Consider the following 20,299-nt stretch of genomic DNA (forward strand, 5'->3'; position numbering starts at 1 on the left):
TCTTTGTTTTCCAATGTGCAAACCTGTTTCCTTCGGGCTTTAATATAATAGCCCTTCATATTCTTGAATGATCAGCACCCTCCTCCGTATAACGTTTCGGTTTTCCGTAATATCGCTCCGTTTTCCTGCGTTTTGAAGAGGGTTTGAATGGGGGGGGGTCCATTTGTCGGTTGTCGGTTAAAATTCAATTACTTTGTCGGTAGTCGGTTAAAATTTTCGATCTTTGTCGGTAGTCGGTTAAACTTCTTGATTTTTGTCGGTTGTCCGAAAATCTCAGTGAATAAGTAAAAACGCTTGTTAATTATTAATATTTTTTATGTATTTCACCAAGTTTCAAGACTTTGATCCCTAGGGAAAGAGTAAAACTTGTAGAATGCATCATTTGATTGCCACTTAAACTTCATTAACTCTTGTTTGTTTATGCAACATGATCGTCAGGAGCCGATCGGCTCCTGTGGTCGTTTATTTCACCATTGTTTGCCAAATGAATATCATGCGTACTGATAAGATCACCAAACCTTTTACTGTAAATGCGAACTTGGTTTCCCTGTCGATTACACGGCAAAGTAAAAAGTAATTAAATAACTAATGGACACCAGCCTTTTGGATACTTAAATTATCAGTTTAGTGAAAAACTGTAAGGGGTGACGGGCTGCACATCTATCCTTTGCGATAAGTTTCCTTCCTCAAAGAAATAACACTTTAATCCTCGGACATACAAGGGGTCGGGGGGGGGGGCGGGGGTGGACGCCACCCCCTTTAGGTTTTCTGGGATATTTCCAAGAGGATCAAACATCAGCACCTGACGTTTTCAGTAGATGTTCGTTTATCCCCCCCACGCATTTTAAGAAAAGTTTAGTGATGATCAGTTTCTATGGTTACGAGGTATGACGTAATAAGTATCAGGTTGTCAAGCCATTTTGAGTGATATATGTTTTTTCAACTTTTTTCAACAATAAAAGAAAAATCTTGTAGCTAAAATCATGCAAAGTGCTTATTTATGTGTTATTATTCATGTCATGCAATTAACATTTCTCTTTGTTTTAACCTGATTTCTAATTCCTTGTAATATCCAAGATAGCGGCAAAGATGGCGACCATTGTTGGTGACGTAACAGGCCTCCAGCAGTGCCACCATTCATAAAATATACCTCATCTTGTTAAGAAGATCAAAGGCTTTTCAATGAAGGCAAAATCGAGTCGAAATACTGCAACATATCAAAAACTCTGGGGATGGGTTCCATCTACCATCCTCTTGTACCATGGTGGGGGGGGGGGGTATGATTTTGCGTGTACGTCTGAGGGTTAAGTTGGCAAGGTAGTGGTTGGTTTTGTATGAGATTACACTTTTACATTAAAGGGACTGGTTCACGATAATGCGCATGCGCGCCGTTTGTCTCTTCAGAATAAATTTGTTGGGTCAACACTAAATTCGAAATCGCCATTACCGGTACAATCATTGAAAATCCTTCGTTTTATTCGGACATCCGTCGCTTTGGCTGGTCTAGTTATACTTCGGTAGTGGTGATTAACGTGTGGTTGTGTCGTTTGAATGGTTACGTTTTAAGAAGACGCAAAAAATAATGTTTTGATCATGGAGGTTGAGAAGAGCATCGTGGCCGTCCGGCAACAGGACGTTCTCAAGAGTCTCTGGAGATAGAGAAGCTTAGCCTATCGATCTGGTATGGTTCTAGGAGTAGTGTGTGGCATACGAAAAGAATACACGACACTTGGAAAGTGGTTAAAGGCATGAGTTCGTTCAACTTTGATTTGATTTTTGACTCCGACTTGTAGTTATACCGCAACAGGCCGCGCGATCTTCACCGATCAAATGTTCCTTGTATCTTTGCTTTACGATCGTATATGTTTAAGAATTGATGTTTTTAAAATAAATTATTGCCTGAATATTCTGTTCATAATCTAGTTTCTTTATGTGTGCTACTCGATAACATTTGTTTTGCGGAACACTGACCCGATGCAACGCGAATGAATTTGTTCATTTGCTGATAAGCAATTGAAATTTATGCTCAATTAAGGATAATCTTTATACTCATACGTTGTGTGTTTTTGTCACCGGTCCGGCGCTATTTGTAGGTATTTCTGGGTTTATATAAGGCGAACTGAGAGAACAGTAATAAGATGTTTGTTTACTAATTTTGTTTGCCGATCGGTGACTGTTTTGTCAGCGTGGGTACGACCTCGTAAAAATACACGTTGGTAAATGTTTGTTTCAAAGCAGGACAGGGCTGTAAATCTTATTCTTATCGGCTGCAACATATATCTGAGGAGTAGCAAAGAATAAAATTGAATTATGGGGATAAATAAAATCACACCAAATGCCCGGAAATATACTCTCGCGTCGCGAACAATTAATTTGAATTTTGTAAATTTACTTGCGTGCATCTAACTCGCTTCCGATTGGTTGAAAAACAATCAGCTACTGTCAGAACTCACACATGCGCATTATCGTGAACCAGTCCCTTTAAAGTTTCTTTTATAATAGACACTAAGGGCTTGTATTGTGTAACTATAGCTCTGCCATTGATTTTCCCATGTGTAATTATGGTAATATTTTTGTTCTAATTATCTAACTGAGGGAGCCCATTCCTTATAAGCCCGGTGGCTTCTCTTGGGCTTCCTCGCCATGAGAGTTTAAGTAATTAGATTTGAATTGATTTGTACAATTTTTGGCAAACAAAACAATAAACAATAAACACGAAAGGCAATATTTCTTTTTCTTCCTTGTTGTTTTGTTTCAGGAGCGCTGCTTTTCTCCTGTGAGTTTTACTTCTAATAGCAATTTTTATTTCAAAATTGTGTGGCCAGCCTCTGTCCATCAACCGCTTTTTGAAATCTGAAATACTTCCTCAGAGGAGTTTGTTCGTAGGATATTCAAGGCTTCTTTTTGGTCAAATCCATTTTAACATTCGGTGGGTGGTAAGAGGTGAAAATGTATATACTGGAAGGTTTCCGTTTAAATTCGTCTTTACGTCAATGATAGCTTTTTCTCATTTTTCGTTGAATGTTGTGCCTTGGTATACAACGGGGTCTAAAAAGATTGTCTCAGTGTCAGATATTTCGGGCGTAAATTTCATAGCCAGTAGAGCAGTAGGGTGAAGTAAGTTTACTTGTTCCGTGAATTTGAAGAAATCTACCATGTCTGGTTTATTTATGTCCCATAGGCAAAAAATATCATCTACGTAGCATTTTCAAACAGTTGGTTTAAAGACGGTTTTGCTTAAACTTTGTGTTTCAATATAAGCGGCCATGAAAATGTTGGAAAGGAAACTGCTGTATGTGCTCATCGCGGTACTGTGGTTTCTTACTGATAGTGCTTTCCATTAAACTGGAAAGAATTTTCTTTCAGGATTAATCTAAGCATTTCTCGGACCGAAACAAGAAATGTTCAGTTTTTTCAGCTTTGTCTTTTCAATAAAATATATAAAGTCGGTAGCATCTTTAAGGACTGTGGCTTCTGTGATTATGATATTGGTTGTAGTAATGTAGCCGTATCAACAAAAGAGAAAGTTCTTTCTGTTAGACCATCTGATGAGTCATAAATTTAAAGAGGTTACTTCCTAACGGCTGGAAAAAAATGCAAAATGCTCTTTTTTTCTGAAACAAATATTGATAATGTCAGCCCATGTCGGTAGTCGGTAATTTTTTACTCGTTTTGTCGGAAGTCAGTAATATTTTTAGCCCTTTGTCGCTAGTCGGTTAACCCCATTCACACCCTCTTTGAACGGTGTCTGCTCCCACGTAATTTTCTGTTACCAAACTGCATGAATATGTGTCACCTATGAACATTGTTTGACATAAATATATTCGATAAAGTTGTATTAACTTAAAAAGTAATAAAAATGTAGCTGTTTTGACCCATTGCTGCGGTAGACTTAAGTCGTCTCAGTTACAGTTTATTTAAGCTAAGATGGGCTACTTCATTTTTTGCAGACTGAACGAAATCAAGTTGAGTCACACCTCCAATCGGCCACGAGTAAACACCTTGATTTGGCCTGCTTAAACCTGCTTAGCACCCAAGAGAAGTTTAGAGAGAAAACAAGGCAACTGGAAGAAAAAGTGTCTGGGTTAGAGAAACAAATAAACGAAATGAAAAAGGTAAACAGTCTTTCTCTTGGTAGGACACACGGACCAGTGGATGAGAAAATTAGTACTATAACTATAGCCCAGAGTCCCTTTACATTGTACACAGAACCCACGGAATTCAATTTAATTGATGTAACTCCTCAGCTGTCTTCGAAGATAACTGGCATCACCGAGATGATAAATCCACCTAAACCGTACGGAAAGACAGAATTACAGAGCGAACCTTTCTACTCATGCATCAATGGCTACAAAATGAAAGTGTCTTTTTATCCCAGGGGCACGAAGAGCAACAAAAATGGATATTCGTCAGTATTTTTGGTCATCATGAAAGGGGGATATGACGAGGCATTGTCATGGCCTTTCCGTCATAAAGTAGTTTTCACCCTTATTGACCAAAAACGAGATCATCCGGAAAAGAGATCAAATCTTTCCATGGAGTTCATTCCAGACCCCTCCAAGCATGCCAAGAGTTGTTCAAAACCAACCCAAGTTGAAAATCCTAGGTTTGAGTTTTCAAGATTGTGTTGCATTTATTCAGCTATGGGCTATATTCAGGACGATTCTCTATTGCTTGAAGTGAGGATAATTAAAATAAAAGTACGATAATATACATGATGAAGAAGTGTAAGGTTGTGAGTACATACATGTATGCACTTGAAAGGTGAACATGGACATAGCTTTTAAAGCTAATTGGGGACACTGTTAATTAATACACATGTAAAAGAGCAGTAAATATCCCTATAAAAGTAGATAGATTCTGGCGGTTATTACAGGAAATTATTATACAGCCATTATTTGACACTCGCATTAGTATATTATGCACAAAGGTCACAATCGAGCAAAAATGACTAACTACTTATTACTGTTTAAATAATGAATATAGATATGGCTGACCTGTTTTGTATGGGAGGCAGTGGTCCTGTTTTTTTATCTATCGATATCTTTGAGTCGACTGATTTTAATGCGTTTTTTACTTGAGAAACTCAAACGTAATGATCCAGTCTCAGGCTAACAATAGACTTTTGTCACGTGGCGGCCATTTTGTCTCAAGAGATTTAAAAAGCTTTGTTTATGCCCGGCTAGCCTCGTTCTCCCTACGAGGCTAGCCGGGCATAAATAAAGCTTTTTAAATCTCGAGAAAAAGCAAAAAGGAAATTGCTGTATAACATAATATGTAATGGATAAACGTTGTTATTATAAAGAAAAGAATATTATTAGTTTCAACAGAGTGTTGTCGCTTGTCCTTTCTTTACCAAAACGACTCCAAGATAAGGCAAACTGCTCTATTGCAACTAAACGCTTGTCGAAGCAAAAACGACTAAGCAAAACTGTGGCAAGGGTGTAACTATGAATGACACGCGCTTCATTTGTGCCATTTGCGGCTATTAAACATAAAGGAATAAGACAAGTCTCTTGGCATTTTTCAGAATAAAGAACGTCAGCCGTTACACTGTGCTGTTTCAGGTTTCTCATTATGAGAATTGAAAGGGGACACAAAATAGAGTGTTTTTACATGACGTCACGGCGGCCATATTGGTGTTCCAAAACAATGAAAGGGCGGCCATGTTGGTGTTCCAAACCAATAATGAAACGGCGGCCATGTTGGTGTTTCAAACAAATCCTGTGGGAGTTGGACTCTTTTCCTATGTAAACCATTGTTTTTTTTTGGTTCCCATAAATTTGCATTGATGCTAACCACGTGAGTGGAAACGCTCTATAGTTGGCCCTTTGTAGCCGGATATTCACGTGGTACAAAACCAACATGCTTAAAAGAGAGCAAGGGACGCATCGGAACAGAACAAACAAAGGAAATTACCATTCCATTCCATTTTACTGTGGAACCTCTCCTTTGGGTGCACCTAACCCTGTTACCTCTATTGAAGGGACTCCTTTACTCAGGGGAAAGGGGCACCCGGCTTTTTCTTGGTCCCGATACCCGGGTTTCACCTCCTTTCAGTTGACACCTTATTAAAAAAGTGACAGATCACAAAAAGCGTTGATAAGTTTGAGGGTAGGTACGCTTGTCACATTAACGACAACTTGGACAACATGAACTATCTCACTTAAATCGATGTGTGAAAGGTTTGAACCCAGGAGTCATTTCAAAAGTAGACTGGGACTCTGTGACATGTATAACGTATTCTACAGACTACTATCAACGTCTTACTTTAGAGAGCTGGTGACTAACTTAGAACAAACGCCACTGAATCGTAGCCAACAGTTCCCAGCGCCGTGCAAACGACTTATTGACGAGATCAAGCAAAACTAACTACGAGAGAACGACTGGAGAACTGACAATTTGACTAACAATAGACGACTGTTTAACTGTGACAATAGACGGATCGAAACGCACACGGCTTAACTGACAGACGACCAATAACATCGCGACGTAATTGACCAATCAGATCAATCACCAGAGTATAATACCATCAACTGACGTGATACAACTCACTTTGACTCTGAAGATGACTACCGCACAGGTTGTCAAAACGTCAGTCACTGTCAACAACAACAGTCCTATTCAGGACTACGTTCACCCGCACGATCAAACTCAACCTACTTTTAAATCGATGTACTGCACTTGTGGGATTTCAACACAGAACTTTGCAGAGAAAAATTAATAGTGGTTCTTTATGCATTATTATCTTGCTGCTTGAAATATTTACTGGAGCAGATTCCAAACTGAAGCAGAATAAAAGAAAAATATTTTGTTTGTAGGTTTATTATTAACCGACCCCAGCCCAACCTCTATTCAGGTGGTCCCGAGGGTTTTCCCTGAATAGAGACTGCTCCAAGTCGAGTAATCTCCTGTAACACGTTACACTCTTACTTGCAGCGGAGAGAGGAGGGTATTGTATATTAGGGCCAGTTACAGTCAACATTATCTCCATGCACTTTCATTACAGAACTTGTATCATGTCCACTGTACAACCCCTTTGGACAACAGCCTTAACAGTTATTCTTTATGTACTGGCTGTGACAATTACGTTTTTCTGGCGAGTCATGCACTCGTTTCCAAGTTTGCAGCTGACAATAATCATCTTTACCACTAAATTGATGTCATCACTTAAAAATGATTCTAATAACTTGCTGAATTATTCATTTAATTAGTTTGGAAGGCTTAATTTGGAAAAAGGATTTGACAAACCGCTGCTGACGTCTATCGCTCCAAGTCAATGGCCCCAACCTATTTCAAAATTACTGCGGTCGAGAAAAATGTACGAAGACGAGTAATTTTCAAATTAATTTTCGTTTTTACATCGTGGACCAATAACTACTTCAATAATTACAGTGTCGTTCAAAATGTAGCATCTTTCACTTAAATCAGACAAACGAATAAGCAAGTAACAGGTCCACGGAGGATTCTCTTCCAGTACAGGCCGCTCGAACGATGAATTGGCCGACATGTTTTTACGCACAAGAGCTCTCAATGTTCTAATCGTATGCTGACATTCTTGTGGATTTTTCTGTTGATCAATCACTTTATAAGTAACCAGATTACAAAAAGGCCACGGTAAAATGAGGTCGTTTTCACTTTTCATTATTACCAAGTGAATTTTGAGGTAAGAACCTGAGATACCCAGGCCCAATTTAACTTTGTAACCCTTTTTACCTAAGAAAAATGGATTACTCCATATCTCGTACTGATTGTTTTTTTCGGCCCGATTAAGAAATCCCATGAAGCCTTGAATCTTCCACTCTTTTGTCCACACACCGGGGTTAATCTCGAAGCAGATTTCCTCTCTCGGCGGCAAGGCAAAATCCTTAGACATGGAAGTATTTTCCTTTTGCTCGATCCTCCGCATTGGGTTTAAAGTTCCCTTAAGCAGGTGAAAGCTTTTCTCCAGTGAATCGACTTTCTTAGAGTCGTCCTTAAGAATCATCTCCACTGTTTCCACCCTATCTTCCAGTTCTACTGCTCTTTTTTCAAGCTGAGTTTGAAAAGTACCTACTTTTGTTTCAAGTGCATTGACTTTTTCTACTTTTCTTTCAAGTGCATTGACCTTTTCCACATGGTCATTGCTTGACAGACGAAGAATAATTAACTGCTGGTCGTTAAATTTCGCTTCAAATAGTTTCAATTGCCTCTCTAGGTCCTTGAACTTCTCGTTAAGTTCACTTGTTAAATCCTGAGACCTTTTCAACTCCTCTTGAGTGCTAGTTAGTTTTGCAAAAGCCAAGTCAACATGTGGTCGTACAGCTTCCTGAAGATGGCTTTCAATCTCTTTCCGTTGAACCTGCAGTAAAACAGTCTTTTTTTGCAAAAGGACGCTACGCAGATGTAATTTTCAAAAGTACGAGTCGCGTTAGTCAGAGCAGCTTATACCCTTCCTGTCTGCATAACTAATTTGTTCCACGTGATAACAGTCTACTTCTGTTTAATAAAGAAACACTTTACGTGAAAGAAATGGCTTCTTTGAAATATGTAATCTACATTCTCATTGAGAGAGTAATTTGATATAACACATTGAATAGGCGATTTGCATGATCGCGTCATTTTACTACTACGACCAGAGTACCTTCAGGTTTTTTCTTTCTTGTGCAAATTAGCGCCTTTGTTATTTAAACCTCGCTGGGATTACCAAATTTAAATGTGAAAGGAAAAACGAAAATAACTCTGGTCGTAGTAGTAAAATGACGCCATCGTGCAAATGGCCTATTGACCTTAAGTGATTGCCAAATTGGTCCTATCACATTCTTCTCAATTGCCTATTTTACAGTTACAGGTGGAAACGAGGCTAGAGTTGACCTTGTTTTCTTACAACCCTTCCTGCTTTATTACTTAAATCATGTCATTCTTATCCTAACTAGCATTTTTTAAGCAAAATTTACATTAGAAAAGGGAAGGAGGTTTATATCAAAACAAGGTCAATCTCAGCCTCATGTTCACTCAAAGGCTAGGACACTAAGCCCACAACTGTAAAATGCCCTATTATGTACTGGCTTGTGCAAATGAAACAACATGGTAAATATTAATACTATAAATGAAACCTTTTAAAATAAAACTTGTTACTTTGGGTTTAGCTAAAAAGCAACTTACCTTTGTTGCACAGCCCATTTGAGCATACGGACAGGACGTTATGGTCAGTGGACAATCTTTTTCAAAGTGCTTTAAGAGCTGTAATGAAAAAGAAAAAAGTGTCATATTCCACACCGCGGAGCTTAGTTTGGAGTGAAAAATCGTCGAAACATTAGGAGAATAAACATTTCAATGGTAAGTAGAAAAATTTAGTTGTTTATTTGTCAAAAAAAAGTAACTTGTTTGCTCGTTTTTACACATTTTCACCAAAACTTCAATCAGAATCGAACGTAAAGTGTTGGTTTCTACTAAAACAATAGGCCATTCACGTGGTACAAAACCGCCATGCTGAAGAGCAAGTCACCCACTAGGAGAAGACAAACAAAGGAAATAAACTTTTTTAATGATGCGAGATCTTTGTTAGCTTTTGTTTGTCTTGTCCAAGTGCATGCGTCCCTTGTTCTCCAGCAGGGGCGCTTTTGTACCACGTGAAGAACTAGCTGCAAAGGGCGTATTAGTCTACTCGTTATTGTTTTCTAAAAGTGAAATACTGAACTCGGTGCTAACAATAATAATGAACTCTATTAAAGTCTCATGTCTTGTAGCTCAGGCACAGTGCCTTACCAATTAAAGAGACTTTCCCCCTTCTCTTTGAAGTTCACTATTCAAAATCATCTGCCTGTTTTAAAAGCTCCCTGAGTTCATAGACATAGCCCGAGAAATAAGTAGAGAAAAATGAGTGTCAACCCACGTCCATAATGCATCTCTCTATCGTACAAAAGTAAGGGAACAGTAGTAGCAGCACTTCCTTCTTACCTCTTCTCTCGGGACGAGAGCGCCGCAGTTTTTTGGGCAGTTTAGCGGCTTCCTCTTGCAATCAAGTTCGTGAGCCTGTTGAAATGAAATGCTGTCAAAAGCATCTTTAGTCATCTGCAGTCAAACCTGTATATAGCAGTCACCCTGTATATTATGGTCACCGGACAGCTTCCCAAACATTTTCAATTCCCTTACCGGTATATTTTCTGCAAAGTTGACCTCTATACAACGGTTACCCTGTACTTTCATAACTGTCACCTTGCCATCAGTTCCCAAGGGTGACCGTTGTACACAGGTTTAACCTTGAGGTTTGACTGCGATTGGAAACTGACTTGAAAACAAGAAAAACTGAAGAATTAATTTTCCGATTATAATTATAGAAAAAAAAATTAAAAAAGTAAGGAGCGTCCATGCAGTCAGAGCGGTGGATGCCCTCACTAGTATTCTTTTATTCATGTTTCAGTTTAATTAAAGTTACGAGTTATATAGAGTGGAGTACTGAAAAAATCACGTCCAGAGCAGACCCAGAGTAGGAGTGAAAACCGACCAGAACTAAGTAAAAATTGGTGCCAACATCTTCTAGAAACGGGTACAATTTAATGACCTATGAGACTTGCTACACGTCGAAGTCTCCTAAGTTCTCATTAAATGCGTGAGGTCGCGCAGCGAACGAGCGAGCGACGAAGTCTTGAGGTAGACTTCTTTCGCCTCAATGGATTTGAATCATATTGTAAATTCATGCGGGTAAAAAAATGATTGACATATGCCGTGTCGGAAGCGGTGTGAAATGTCACTCACCGTCCTATTGGTGAATTGTTATGACGTCACCGGTAGAATTTTCGACCGGTGAATTTCGCGCCAAACAGGTATGAAAAGTCTTTAAAAAGGTAACCAACCAGGAAAAAAAAGACAAAGGACTTTTAGAAAGTCTAATTACCTATATACAGTATATAGTTGCGGAAACTTGCGTTCATGTTAACTGGGGCATAATGTATCTTGATGGAAAGTAGATTACACCAAGAGGTGCCTGTTTTCTAACATGACCCACTTAAATGATTTTGTAATAATGCAAAACAACGTTTACCTCAGTTTTGCATACTGGATATAAAACGCTACAGTGACAACATTGAAGAATTCTCCACGGACACGTTGTGGTCACGTGTGCTTCTAAATTATTCCTGGTCATTGTCTCGTTACAGTTTGCATTTGTGCAAGACACAACTTTGAAAGGACACGATTCCAGATGAACCTTTAAAAGATAGAAAGAAATCCGTGAAAACCGTACGCGAGACGGCTGTATTCAGTGTATTCGCACGTTAGATTTACTACATATTAAACTAATTTAAAATGAGCTAACCTAAACACTTCTAGGACGCAACGCTCCATTTCAATTTAAAACAAAAACAGGTTTTATATTGTTATTGAATTCCTTTAATCATACAACTTTTTTTTTTCATTTTATTACGTTAAATTTTGTTCATAATAAATCCTTTTCTGGTTGAGCATTTACAGGAAGTCTACTTCCATTCTCAAGCCACTGAAAATTAAATTAAATGTCAAAATCGCGCCCAGATAGGAAAATTATGCATACATGGGAGAGAAAGTGTAAAAAAAGGCAAAGCGATCAAAATATAAAAACTAATTACAACTATCGCTACGTGCCAACGAGCAAAGATTTTACCTATACGCACGCGCTGTTCAGTTTGTTCAGAAATCTCATGAATTACCGTAATTTACGACCAATAGTTTGAACTCAATTCGATTGCATAAGCGAAAATTACGTTGAAAATAGTGAACTAAACAGTTCTACCGCATAAAGAGTATAAAATCCCAACTTTACACAGCATATTCTTCGAAATATTGAAATTCGTGTTTTTGGCCGAAGTTGCGCACAGGTCATTTTGCGTAAGATGTCTAAGCGATTTTAAAATCCTCGAAAAAATCATAAGTCCGCGTCTTCGCGAGGCTACTAGCCTGCCACGCAGGCTACAAGGCTGCTTGTTGGCAATTACTTTACTCAGTAGCTTCTGAAAAGTAGGGTTGTTTAGTATTTAGTGTAGGGTACCAAAATCTTCGGCGTGGTTTGGTTCGATTCGCATGTTGTGCTCTTAGTTTACATGTATTGCACTGAATTTCTTGTTGATCAGGGAGCCCAGTGCTACCTCAATTGACCTTGTATTGTATCTCACATTTTTCTCACTGTATTTACTTTGGCGTAATACAAATTAAAATGATCCTTCTTACATCTTTGGCCCTCAGTTCGCCACTCCACTGACATCCTTCACTTGGGCAACGGACAGAAAATGAGAGAATCTTTCGTTCTGTTGCTTTATCTGGGAAAAGGTCCTAAAGAATATGATAAATAATAAAATATAATAAAGTGAAATGTTTATGAAGTTCACCTGAGTTCAGTCCTTGTTAAATGCTTTTGTTAGGTTTTTTGGACTTGAGTGTGTACAACATTCAATAACATTCGTATCATTTCGATCTTATTGACCTGACTGAGGACGTGTCATTAATCTATTCAGTCACAGCTAGCCTATGAACAAAAACAAAAGATTTTGCACAGGGAGTTCCCAATATAAACTCCAGCACCGTTGATGTTTGCCGGCTTTCATAATTAGCAGTCTCCTCTACCAACTATGAACATAACTTACCAAAACTGACTACTTTTTTTCCCATATATACTATTTAAGAATGCCAAGTCATTTTCTCTCCTTAAGATAGATTAAGAGGAGCCTATCTGTACCCAAGAATCGTTTGACAATTGCCCAAAGGAAAGCAGACAAGAGAGCAGGATAAGGGCAAGGAAAATGATACCTTAATCTGCTAAAACCCCCTTTCTTGCATACTTCAGCTGATACTTACATTTGGCTGAGAAATTTTGAGCCAACAAAACCTGAATTCACTTACTCTGTTTCGTATGAGATTGCTTCTATCAACGGGGCAAGTAAATCGGCCCCCAGCACTTTGTTGACTGTTTAAAAAAAGAGAATTCAGAAACGAGCAGAAATAAGTTGAATGAATGTAATACCACACTTTAATGATGTTTTGTGGGAAACAGCGGGGAATGCATTTAGAAAAGGTTGCATGTCTTCCCTTAGTTCTCGAAATTAATTTGTGCAAACATGTTGCACTTTTCATTTCTATCAACTCTTTCACTTTAAGGCCGTCAGGACAAATATACGGTAGCTTTTACTCATGGCTTTCACTCGGTGCGTCTTCAGTACTGGTAGAGATCAAAGTTTAATTAAGATAGGCCCAAACGTTTACTAAAACAAAACAAGCAAACAAATGCTATGCTTAGAATATTTGAACGTTGACAGGAAAAGCTAGGTCATTCGTGTTCCTGTTTATATCCCAGCAGGAAAACAAATAGTGAATAAATTGAACCCTCACCTATGTGCAAAAATTGAGAAAAAAAATTCGACAAGCTTTGCCATCACTAGCTTAAAGAAAATAACGCTGCTAAAACTAGTAATGAAGTATATTCTTAACAAAAATGTTGTATCTATAGGAAGCATCTTACGACAACCTTGCTTTTTTACCCGCCACCTCCTATTGCGTTTTGTCTCAGAAGGTTTCACATATCAAGACATTCACTACCGTTCTACTCTAAATAGAACTGAAAACATGAACCACCAGGGGACAGATAATGCTTTTCTTGGCCTGCAAGAAACAAGTGCTATAACTGAGACAATTCTTCCTTCCTTCCTTTAATTAACAAGGACGTCTGAGATCTATAACTTTAATCAAACATGTCTCGTTTTAAAGGGTATTGAGGACAGACCCCAAATTACATGAACACAATCCTTTTGAGGGCCCAGGGATGGATCTTCTATAAACATCTTTAAATCTTCATAATGTATTACCGGCAATATGTTTAAGAACTTTGGCATTAACCATTCGCACGATCAGACAATTAGGTTCAAATAGAAATCACAACAAATCGTTCATACGGCCAAATGGAATACCTCTTAAAGTGCTCGTCAAGACACTGTCTGCAGAATCTGTGACCACATTTCGTTAGCATTGGATTTTTCAATGCTAACTGACAGATTGCACATTGCAAATCCTCTTCCAGTGCGTTAACAAAGTCCTCATCGTAACCACCAAGGGATAAATTTGCTGGAGCTTCCGCCATATTCAACTGAGCACTAACCAGACGAATGATCCGAGAGTGACCAGCAGATCATGTGAATTGGATACCCTCCATCGCTTAGGGATGGGCGGAAGTATTCGTTTATTAGTAAAGTTCTCGGATTTTGTACGCGGAAGAAAATGCCTATGTCACGTGTTCCCACGAGCAGTCTCTCTTTTTCTTCAGATTTAGTGAGAGCAATGCACGCGCGCGGGAGCGGCGAAGCGAAACGAGGGCGGTTCTTTTTTCGTGCCTCTCCCGTCTCGCGCCATCAGTCACGCGCGTGGCCATTGCGTGTCTCGCGTTTTGCTCGACGGACTACAGAAAAAAGAGAGACTGCTCGTAGTCTATCTTTTCTCTTGAAATGCAGACATTTTAAAACTGACTAGATTCAAATGTCGACGAAACGAACCCATCGAGAGAAGCAGTAAGCACCTAGCTCAATACAGGGAGGCCTTTTATTAGCTGCGCAAAACTTTCCGCGAAGTGCGTGTTATGAGCATTGTGACTAGTTGATTGAATAGACCTAAGACAAAGGCATTACTCCAGCCTCACGATAAAAGATTGGATGACATGTCAATGCCCTCACTGATCTCATCAAGACATTTTCAGTCAAATTGTGTTGTTCATTACCACTTTCTGGGTCATCATGGAGGTGTAAAAGTTAAGAGTTCTATATTTCCTCCACCGTGCCTCCTTTAAGGTGATGTCACACGGGATGATTAGCAACGACGATTTTAGCGCAACACAGCGTTGCAACATTGCTGCGACATTGCTGTAAATAGTTACAACATTGTTCCAACGTTGCAACGCTGTGATGCGTTAAAAATCGTCGTTGCGAATCGTCCTGTGTAACGTCACCTTCAGTAGCGAAGGTTTGGGTATGAGCAAAAACGATATAGCTTCCTTGTAATACTTTCTTGTTTTGTCAAGAGATAACTTTCTTTCACTTGTAATAAATATAATTTGCTGTTTCGAACAGCATGAATGTTTTCAAAAGCACCTTTTCGTGTACACATATTTCCTCCTTACTTCAACGTCGTTCCGAGGGTTCTCTCTTTTCCTCCCTGGAGTAGGCCTTTGTACATTATGCTAGCAGTTTTTTGAGCATTTTAGTGAGGCAAAAACATTAAAAATTATTAGAGCATTTAAGTGGCATTTTTCCGGAAAATTAGGTTTTTTTCTCTCAAAAAATAAAAATTGAAACATTTTTGAAGAGATATAACAACTTTAAAAATAATTTAAAAAGAATATTCAAATTTCACCTTAATACAGCCTTGTAGATGATCTTTTTTGCTATATTGAAACTATTTATTTGTATAAATTGTTGTCATACAACTTCTGTTAGTCTTAAACCCCCTTAAATGTTTAGAATAAATAATAAAAAAAGGCCTCTCTATGATGAGCATTATTAACTGAAGCATTTTAGTGACTTTTTAGGGGGATTACCGAGCATTTTAGTGGGGAAAAAGAGCATTAAGGTGGGGCATTTTAGTGGGGAAACAAAAGAATAATGTACAAAGGCCTACCCTGGAGGAAAAACAGACTTGGCTGGAGACAGACCCAATATCAAGGACGCCGTTAGTTAGCAATGCAAGAATAACGCCCCGGGGCGTTAATGTTGCATTGCAAACTTTTTATTCCCCCCTTCAGTGTTAATTGCGGCTCTGCATTGTTGCCAGTGATAATATGCCCACGTTCAAACATCCAAGCTTTTTATTCACGTAATTTTTGTTTAAATCTTCGATGCGTTTAATAGAACGCATAGTTAACAACAGCTCAACATTTTTTCTTTCTTCTGCGTTTAAATAGGGTACTGTATTGTCTTGAATCATACTTTAATAGTAACTGTAATTGTGGTAGTTTAACAAATGATTGCTACAGAAACCTACCCTCTTGATTTAAAAATTTAAAACAGATTAATATTTTGTTTAAATTACACTGACTTTTACACTCACAAGCAGGGACTAATCATGTCAACATACGTGAAAACATTTCACAGGCACAGAGGCTTCCCATGGCTTTTTCGGGACCGAGACAAGTACCAAGTGGAGCCCCCTGACTCCATAGAGGGTCCCCCATAGGGTTCTTCAATCCCGTAATCCCGACCCCAAATTTCGTGCAATCCCGGAATCCCGAAGGTCATTTTTGGCATCCCACCTACCGCGCATACTTTCATTCCCGAATCTCGCATTGATTTTGCTTTAAAATCCTCAATCCCGAGTTTCAAATTAGGGAAATCCCGGATCCCGAAAAAATTATCTGGGACCCTCTCCTTAAACAAAAAAGTCAGACCCATTTTAACGATGAACTGTGCCTACAAAATTAATAGCTATTTTCTCCTTGACCACATCATTTTTTTAGCCTGCACTGAGAGTAACTAATTATCGACGGACCGTCCGGAACTCCTAAAAACTATCCGTTTTTTTTTCTAACTTTCTAAGTGACAGAAAACCTTTCTTTCGCAAGGTGCTCTTACGTTCAGTTATAAACAGCAGTTGGAAATCACAAACAAAATGAAAGATACTGCATGTGCGAATGTAATACTTTGTAGAAGTTAAGAGGAGAATTTGTTAAAATATCAATATAATATTACCTTAGGTGACCATGTCTTTAATTGTCGAGGCCACTCTGTTTTATAAAGCATGGGGAAATTACTAGCAGAAAATTGATGCTCATCAATCTTAAGGCTTAAAGGGTTAAGTTTTGGTTTATAGGATCATGAATAATTCATGAATAATTCAACCGCTACTTGGTCAGATAACCACCAAACCACCACTGTGTCGTTGAGTAATCCCCTGCTGTGCAACGAAATTTTACATTAACATCATTGTACAAACCAAAGTTGTCTTCACTGGGAACAGCTTTGAGTTTCGGCTTGAACTCACAGCCAATAAACGAGCTGTCCGTGTGAAGAAAGTTGCCGTTCTGAAACTGCCAAAACGGTACTGTAGTGCCGTTTCCAGCGGCATGTCCTCGAATATTCACGTATTCAACTGGGAAACACACACCTTTTCCTGAAAAAGCCATGATGTCAAAATCTCTAAACTTTCCCCTGATGTAATCTCTGTAATCAATCGCTTCAACCTGGTTGAAGCTGCAAGTAGCTCGCCAGTGAGTGGAGCGACTGCGGATGTTTTTCATCCGAGCCAGAGTCTGGCGGTATGAGTACCAATTTGGGGTATTCTCGTTGACTGGAGCATCCTGCATAAGTGACTTGCTTTGAAACTGAGGCAAGTTCTTCAATGTGCGGGACCAGGACATGACTAAAGTCCAGGCTGCACCTGGTTCAGATGCGAGATCACAGTAGGCCAAATATCTCTGCCCTTGATCATCAAAGAGCAAATAAAAACCGTTCTCCAACACGCCATGCTTCAAAAAGTCTACGCAGGATCGGGCAATGAAGCCACTCTCACCCAGATGGATTTTTACAGACTACAACACAAAAAAGCCCAGATCTTCGTTACGTCAAATGCAGTCATAAAAAATATGTTTCATTCTACAGTAGATGACTATAATTTTATAGGTAAGCAGCGCGTATGATGATTACGATGACATGATGATGATGATGATGATGATGATAATGTGAACTGCGGATGAAGATATTAAAGTGGAAGTAATCCTCGCAGTAAATGAACAAACCAAGAGGTTGAAATGTACCTGGGAATCGAATCCCGACCTTTGCGATAAATGGGGGCAACGCTCTATCCAGCTGAGCTAATAGAGCCAACAGAGAAGTGCAAAGTCGAATAGTCGTAACCCGGGGGGGGGGGGAGAATCCGCATATGAAATAAAGGGGTGGGGCGTGGCCCAAGCTTTTTTTGACCCCTAAAAGAGACGATGTTGAAACACAGACAATATATAATTATTTATATTTTTCGCGTGCGACCCTAAACGAGACCTTTAAGGCTAAATATGATGGCGTTTTGCCCAGAACACCCTAACTGAGACCAAAGTCCGAAATTTACACCCTAAGCGAGACGACGAGCATCTTCACCCCTTTCATACACCCTTTCATACAAGCTCCACGCCTAAATTAAATCATTAAACTGAAAGCCCGACTTCCGTCATAAATATGAATTTATAAAACGTTTTTTGTTTATCATTTTGACTGTAAAACTATCGTATAACTAACGTAACAATAAAAACTTGTTTTTCTTAACTTTTCCTATACAAAAAAGCCATGCAAACTGGAGACGACACTCAACCACCACTAACTTTAGCTACTTTTGGCTCCATTTTCAGTGAATTTTCGACCGATATAAACCCAAACTTTCTCTAACTGTAGTGTTCTTTTCTCTTTGGGTCTTCGGGCTAGTGGGACTCAACTGTGTTTGTTACAGAGTATTCTGCCGGGTAGGACATCTATCGAAGACAGGAACAGCTACGACCGACAGGGCCGCTTTACTTCGCGGAATAGTCGAACAAAGAAAGTCAAGTCTAAGATAAGAAAAGGTTTGCTTTGCTTAAAATCTTCAAAGAAGTCTAACTGACACTCAACGTGCCACTGATCACCCGAGGATTAATATGTCAAGAGAGAAATCACTGAAGTGGAAAAGTAAATAGGAAAATTTACTTCAATATTACCTGTGTGACAACTTTCATGGTCACTAATTTGATGTCACGTGACAACAAGAATGAAAGTTAAGTTAGTTCAAGTCAAAACTACTCAAAACGCCCGTCAAAACGTTATTGAAAGAAGATTCTGCCTTTTCAGTAGCACTGAACTAGATGTAACTGAAACTTGAAAAGGATAGGTAGCTTATTTATATGTATTTATGTTAAAATTTGATAACCTCAATATCAATGGCTGTTTCCATGTGAAGTGGACAATTTGGTAATGACAATGCACATTTTTACTAGACTATCATTGATAGATACAATCTGTACATGCCCAGCTTTAGATTTTACTTGAAGGAGTAAACTTACGACATTTTCACCTGGCCCCTATAGGAAATAAAACAGAAGCTTGCCTTTGTTTTACTTTTTAACTTTGTTGTTGAAAGAGGCTCATGGAATCAAGGAAGCGCAATTACTTAAATGTGAAAATATAAACAAGTGAAACAAGCCTACCTTTCCCTGGGAAAGGACACCAGTATAAAAGGAAAACAGAATTATAATGGCGAACTTCATCTTGTCCAAGTTAACAGAGTCGAGGTTTGAGGATTTATGAGCGCTTGCTAATTGATTCTGTCAAATTTATGTTTATCCGTTATAACTAGGTGGCGGGAAGGTATCAATTTACGTACGTGCCCACTCACATAACTTCTAAGCCATTTGAAGTCATATGATTTTGTCTGTTGTTAGACAAGATCGCGAAAGTCTGCGCAATACGCCCCTGACTATACCAATAAACATATATTTCCAGGCAGTTGCCTTTTTCCCAGTCGATTAGTGCATGTTCTTCTCCGGAACAAGATGGCGCTAATTAATATTGGAAGGATGTTGTGAAGATAAACAAGTCATGTACATGTAGTTTAAGTCATACCTCAGTAACCCTCAACTCAAAATTTGAGGACCTAAGTTTAGTGTCTTTGTATTATTGCTGCGTAACGTAATGATTTATAGTTTGAACTGATAAGAGAGACCTTTTTAGTAAAAATTACCTCTGACATGCAAGTCTCGTAAAAGGGGCACCTGTCGAAAACAACTATTTCTTCGGCGCGCGCCTCGATTTCGGTCCATAAACACAGTGACAGTTTAGGGAGGGACCCCACCCCCCCTCCCTTTCTCAGGCATTGACATCAAGTCGTGGTCGAGAGATGCATCAAAGGCGCTATTTGTTGGAATAAAACAAAGGACAAAATGAAGTATTTGCGATTCCGTGTACAGAACCTGTATCAAGAAACGGCCGAACAAGAACATTTACCTGACATATTTACTGACAGCGTGTTTTAGATAAACGCGTTTGCTGAAATATATGTCTACCAATTCTCACTGGCAAAAAAGGCTTTTGCAGTTGTTTAGATAAGGTCTGCAGCTTGTCTTTATGATCAGTACAATACTCTTCCCAAATCTCTGTGCAGGTAAGACCACTTCTAAGGTAAAAAATATAGTTAATAATCACACATCTTTACACAATTCTTTTATTCCAGAAGTCTAATGCGTACGGATTGCCTTTGGTGAATTTGTTCCTGTAGCAACAGCAATTTTACGTTTGTGCAATAGGAAAAGAGATTAGTTAAGGACCAATGTTGAAAAGGTCAACTGAAAATACTC

General features: G+C 38.8%; 2 protein-coding genes across 3 annotated transcripts; both read right to left on the bottom strand.

Moving 5' to 3' along the window:
- Positions 1–6,840: 6,840 nt before the first annotated feature.
- Positions 6,841–14,120, bottom strand: LOC140943577 (TNF receptor-associated factor 6-like). 2 transcript variants are annotated; one of them, XM_073392679.1, is made up of 7 exons: positions 13,914–14,120; positions 12,853–12,916; positions 12,184–12,285; positions 11,024–11,188; positions 9,940–10,014; positions 9,145–9,222; positions 6,841–8,341 (listed from the first exon to the last, which is right to left on the bottom strand). In XM_073392679.1, exons 1-7 carry the CDS (start codon positions 14,081–14,083, stop codon positions 7,346–7,348), a joined length of 1,650 nt encoding a protein of 549 aa, XP_073248780.1. In that variant the 5' UTR covers positions 14,084–14,120; the 3' UTR covers positions 6,841–7,345. The 2 variants fall into 2 exon arrangements, with proteins under 2 accessions (XP_073248780.1, XP_073248781.1); XM_073392680.1 differs by lacking the exon at positions 11,024–11,188.
- A 2,373-nt stretch (positions 14,121–16,493) lies between these two features.
- On the bottom strand, positions 16,494–19,392 carry LOC140943599 (uncharacterized). The gene is made up of 2 exons (XM_073392709.1): positions 19,154–19,392; positions 16,494–17,515 (listed from the first exon to the last, which is right to left on the bottom strand). The coding sequence occupies exons 1-2, from the start codon at positions 19,211–19,213 to the stop codon at positions 16,829–16,831; spliced, it is 747 nt and encodes a 248-aa protein (XP_073248810.1). The 5' UTR covers positions 19,214–19,392; the 3' UTR covers positions 16,494–16,828.
- Between the last annotated feature and the right edge of the window lie 907 nt (positions 19,393–20,299).

This window comes from Porites lutea, chromosome 7 (genome assembly GCF_958299795.1).
Source record: "Porites lutea chromosome 7, jaPorLute2.1, whole genome shotgun sequence".
Taxonomy (NCBI): Eukaryota; Metazoa; Cnidaria; class Anthozoa; order Scleractinia; family Poritidae; genus Porites; species Porites lutea.

What these genes read in the sequence shown, in the direction of transcription:
- LOC140943599 (XM_073392709.1), bottom strand. Translation starts at nt 19,213, where the DNA reads ATGAAGTTCGCCATTATAATTCTGTTTTCCTTTTATACTGGTGTCCTT. An exon ending in GTGTCCTTTCCCAGGGAAAG is followed by an intron (nt 17,516 to 19,153) that starts GTAGGCTTGTTT and finishes TTTGTGTTGTAG; the next exon opens with TCTGTAAAAATCCATCTGGG.
- LOC140943577 (XM_073392679.1), bottom strand. Translation starts at nt 14,083, where the DNA reads ATGGCGGAAGCTCCAGCAAATTTATCCCTTGGTGGTTACGATGAGGAC. An exon ending in GCGAACTGAGGGCCAAAGAT is followed by an intron (nt 11,189 to 12,183) that starts GTAAGAAGGATC and finishes TATCTTTTAAAG; the next exon opens with GTTCATCTGGAATCGTGTCC. An exon ending in AAATGGGCTGTGCAACAAAG is followed by an intron (nt 8,342 to 9,144) that starts GTAAGTTGCTTT and finishes GTTTTACTGCAG; the next exon opens with GTTCAACGGAAAGAGATTGA.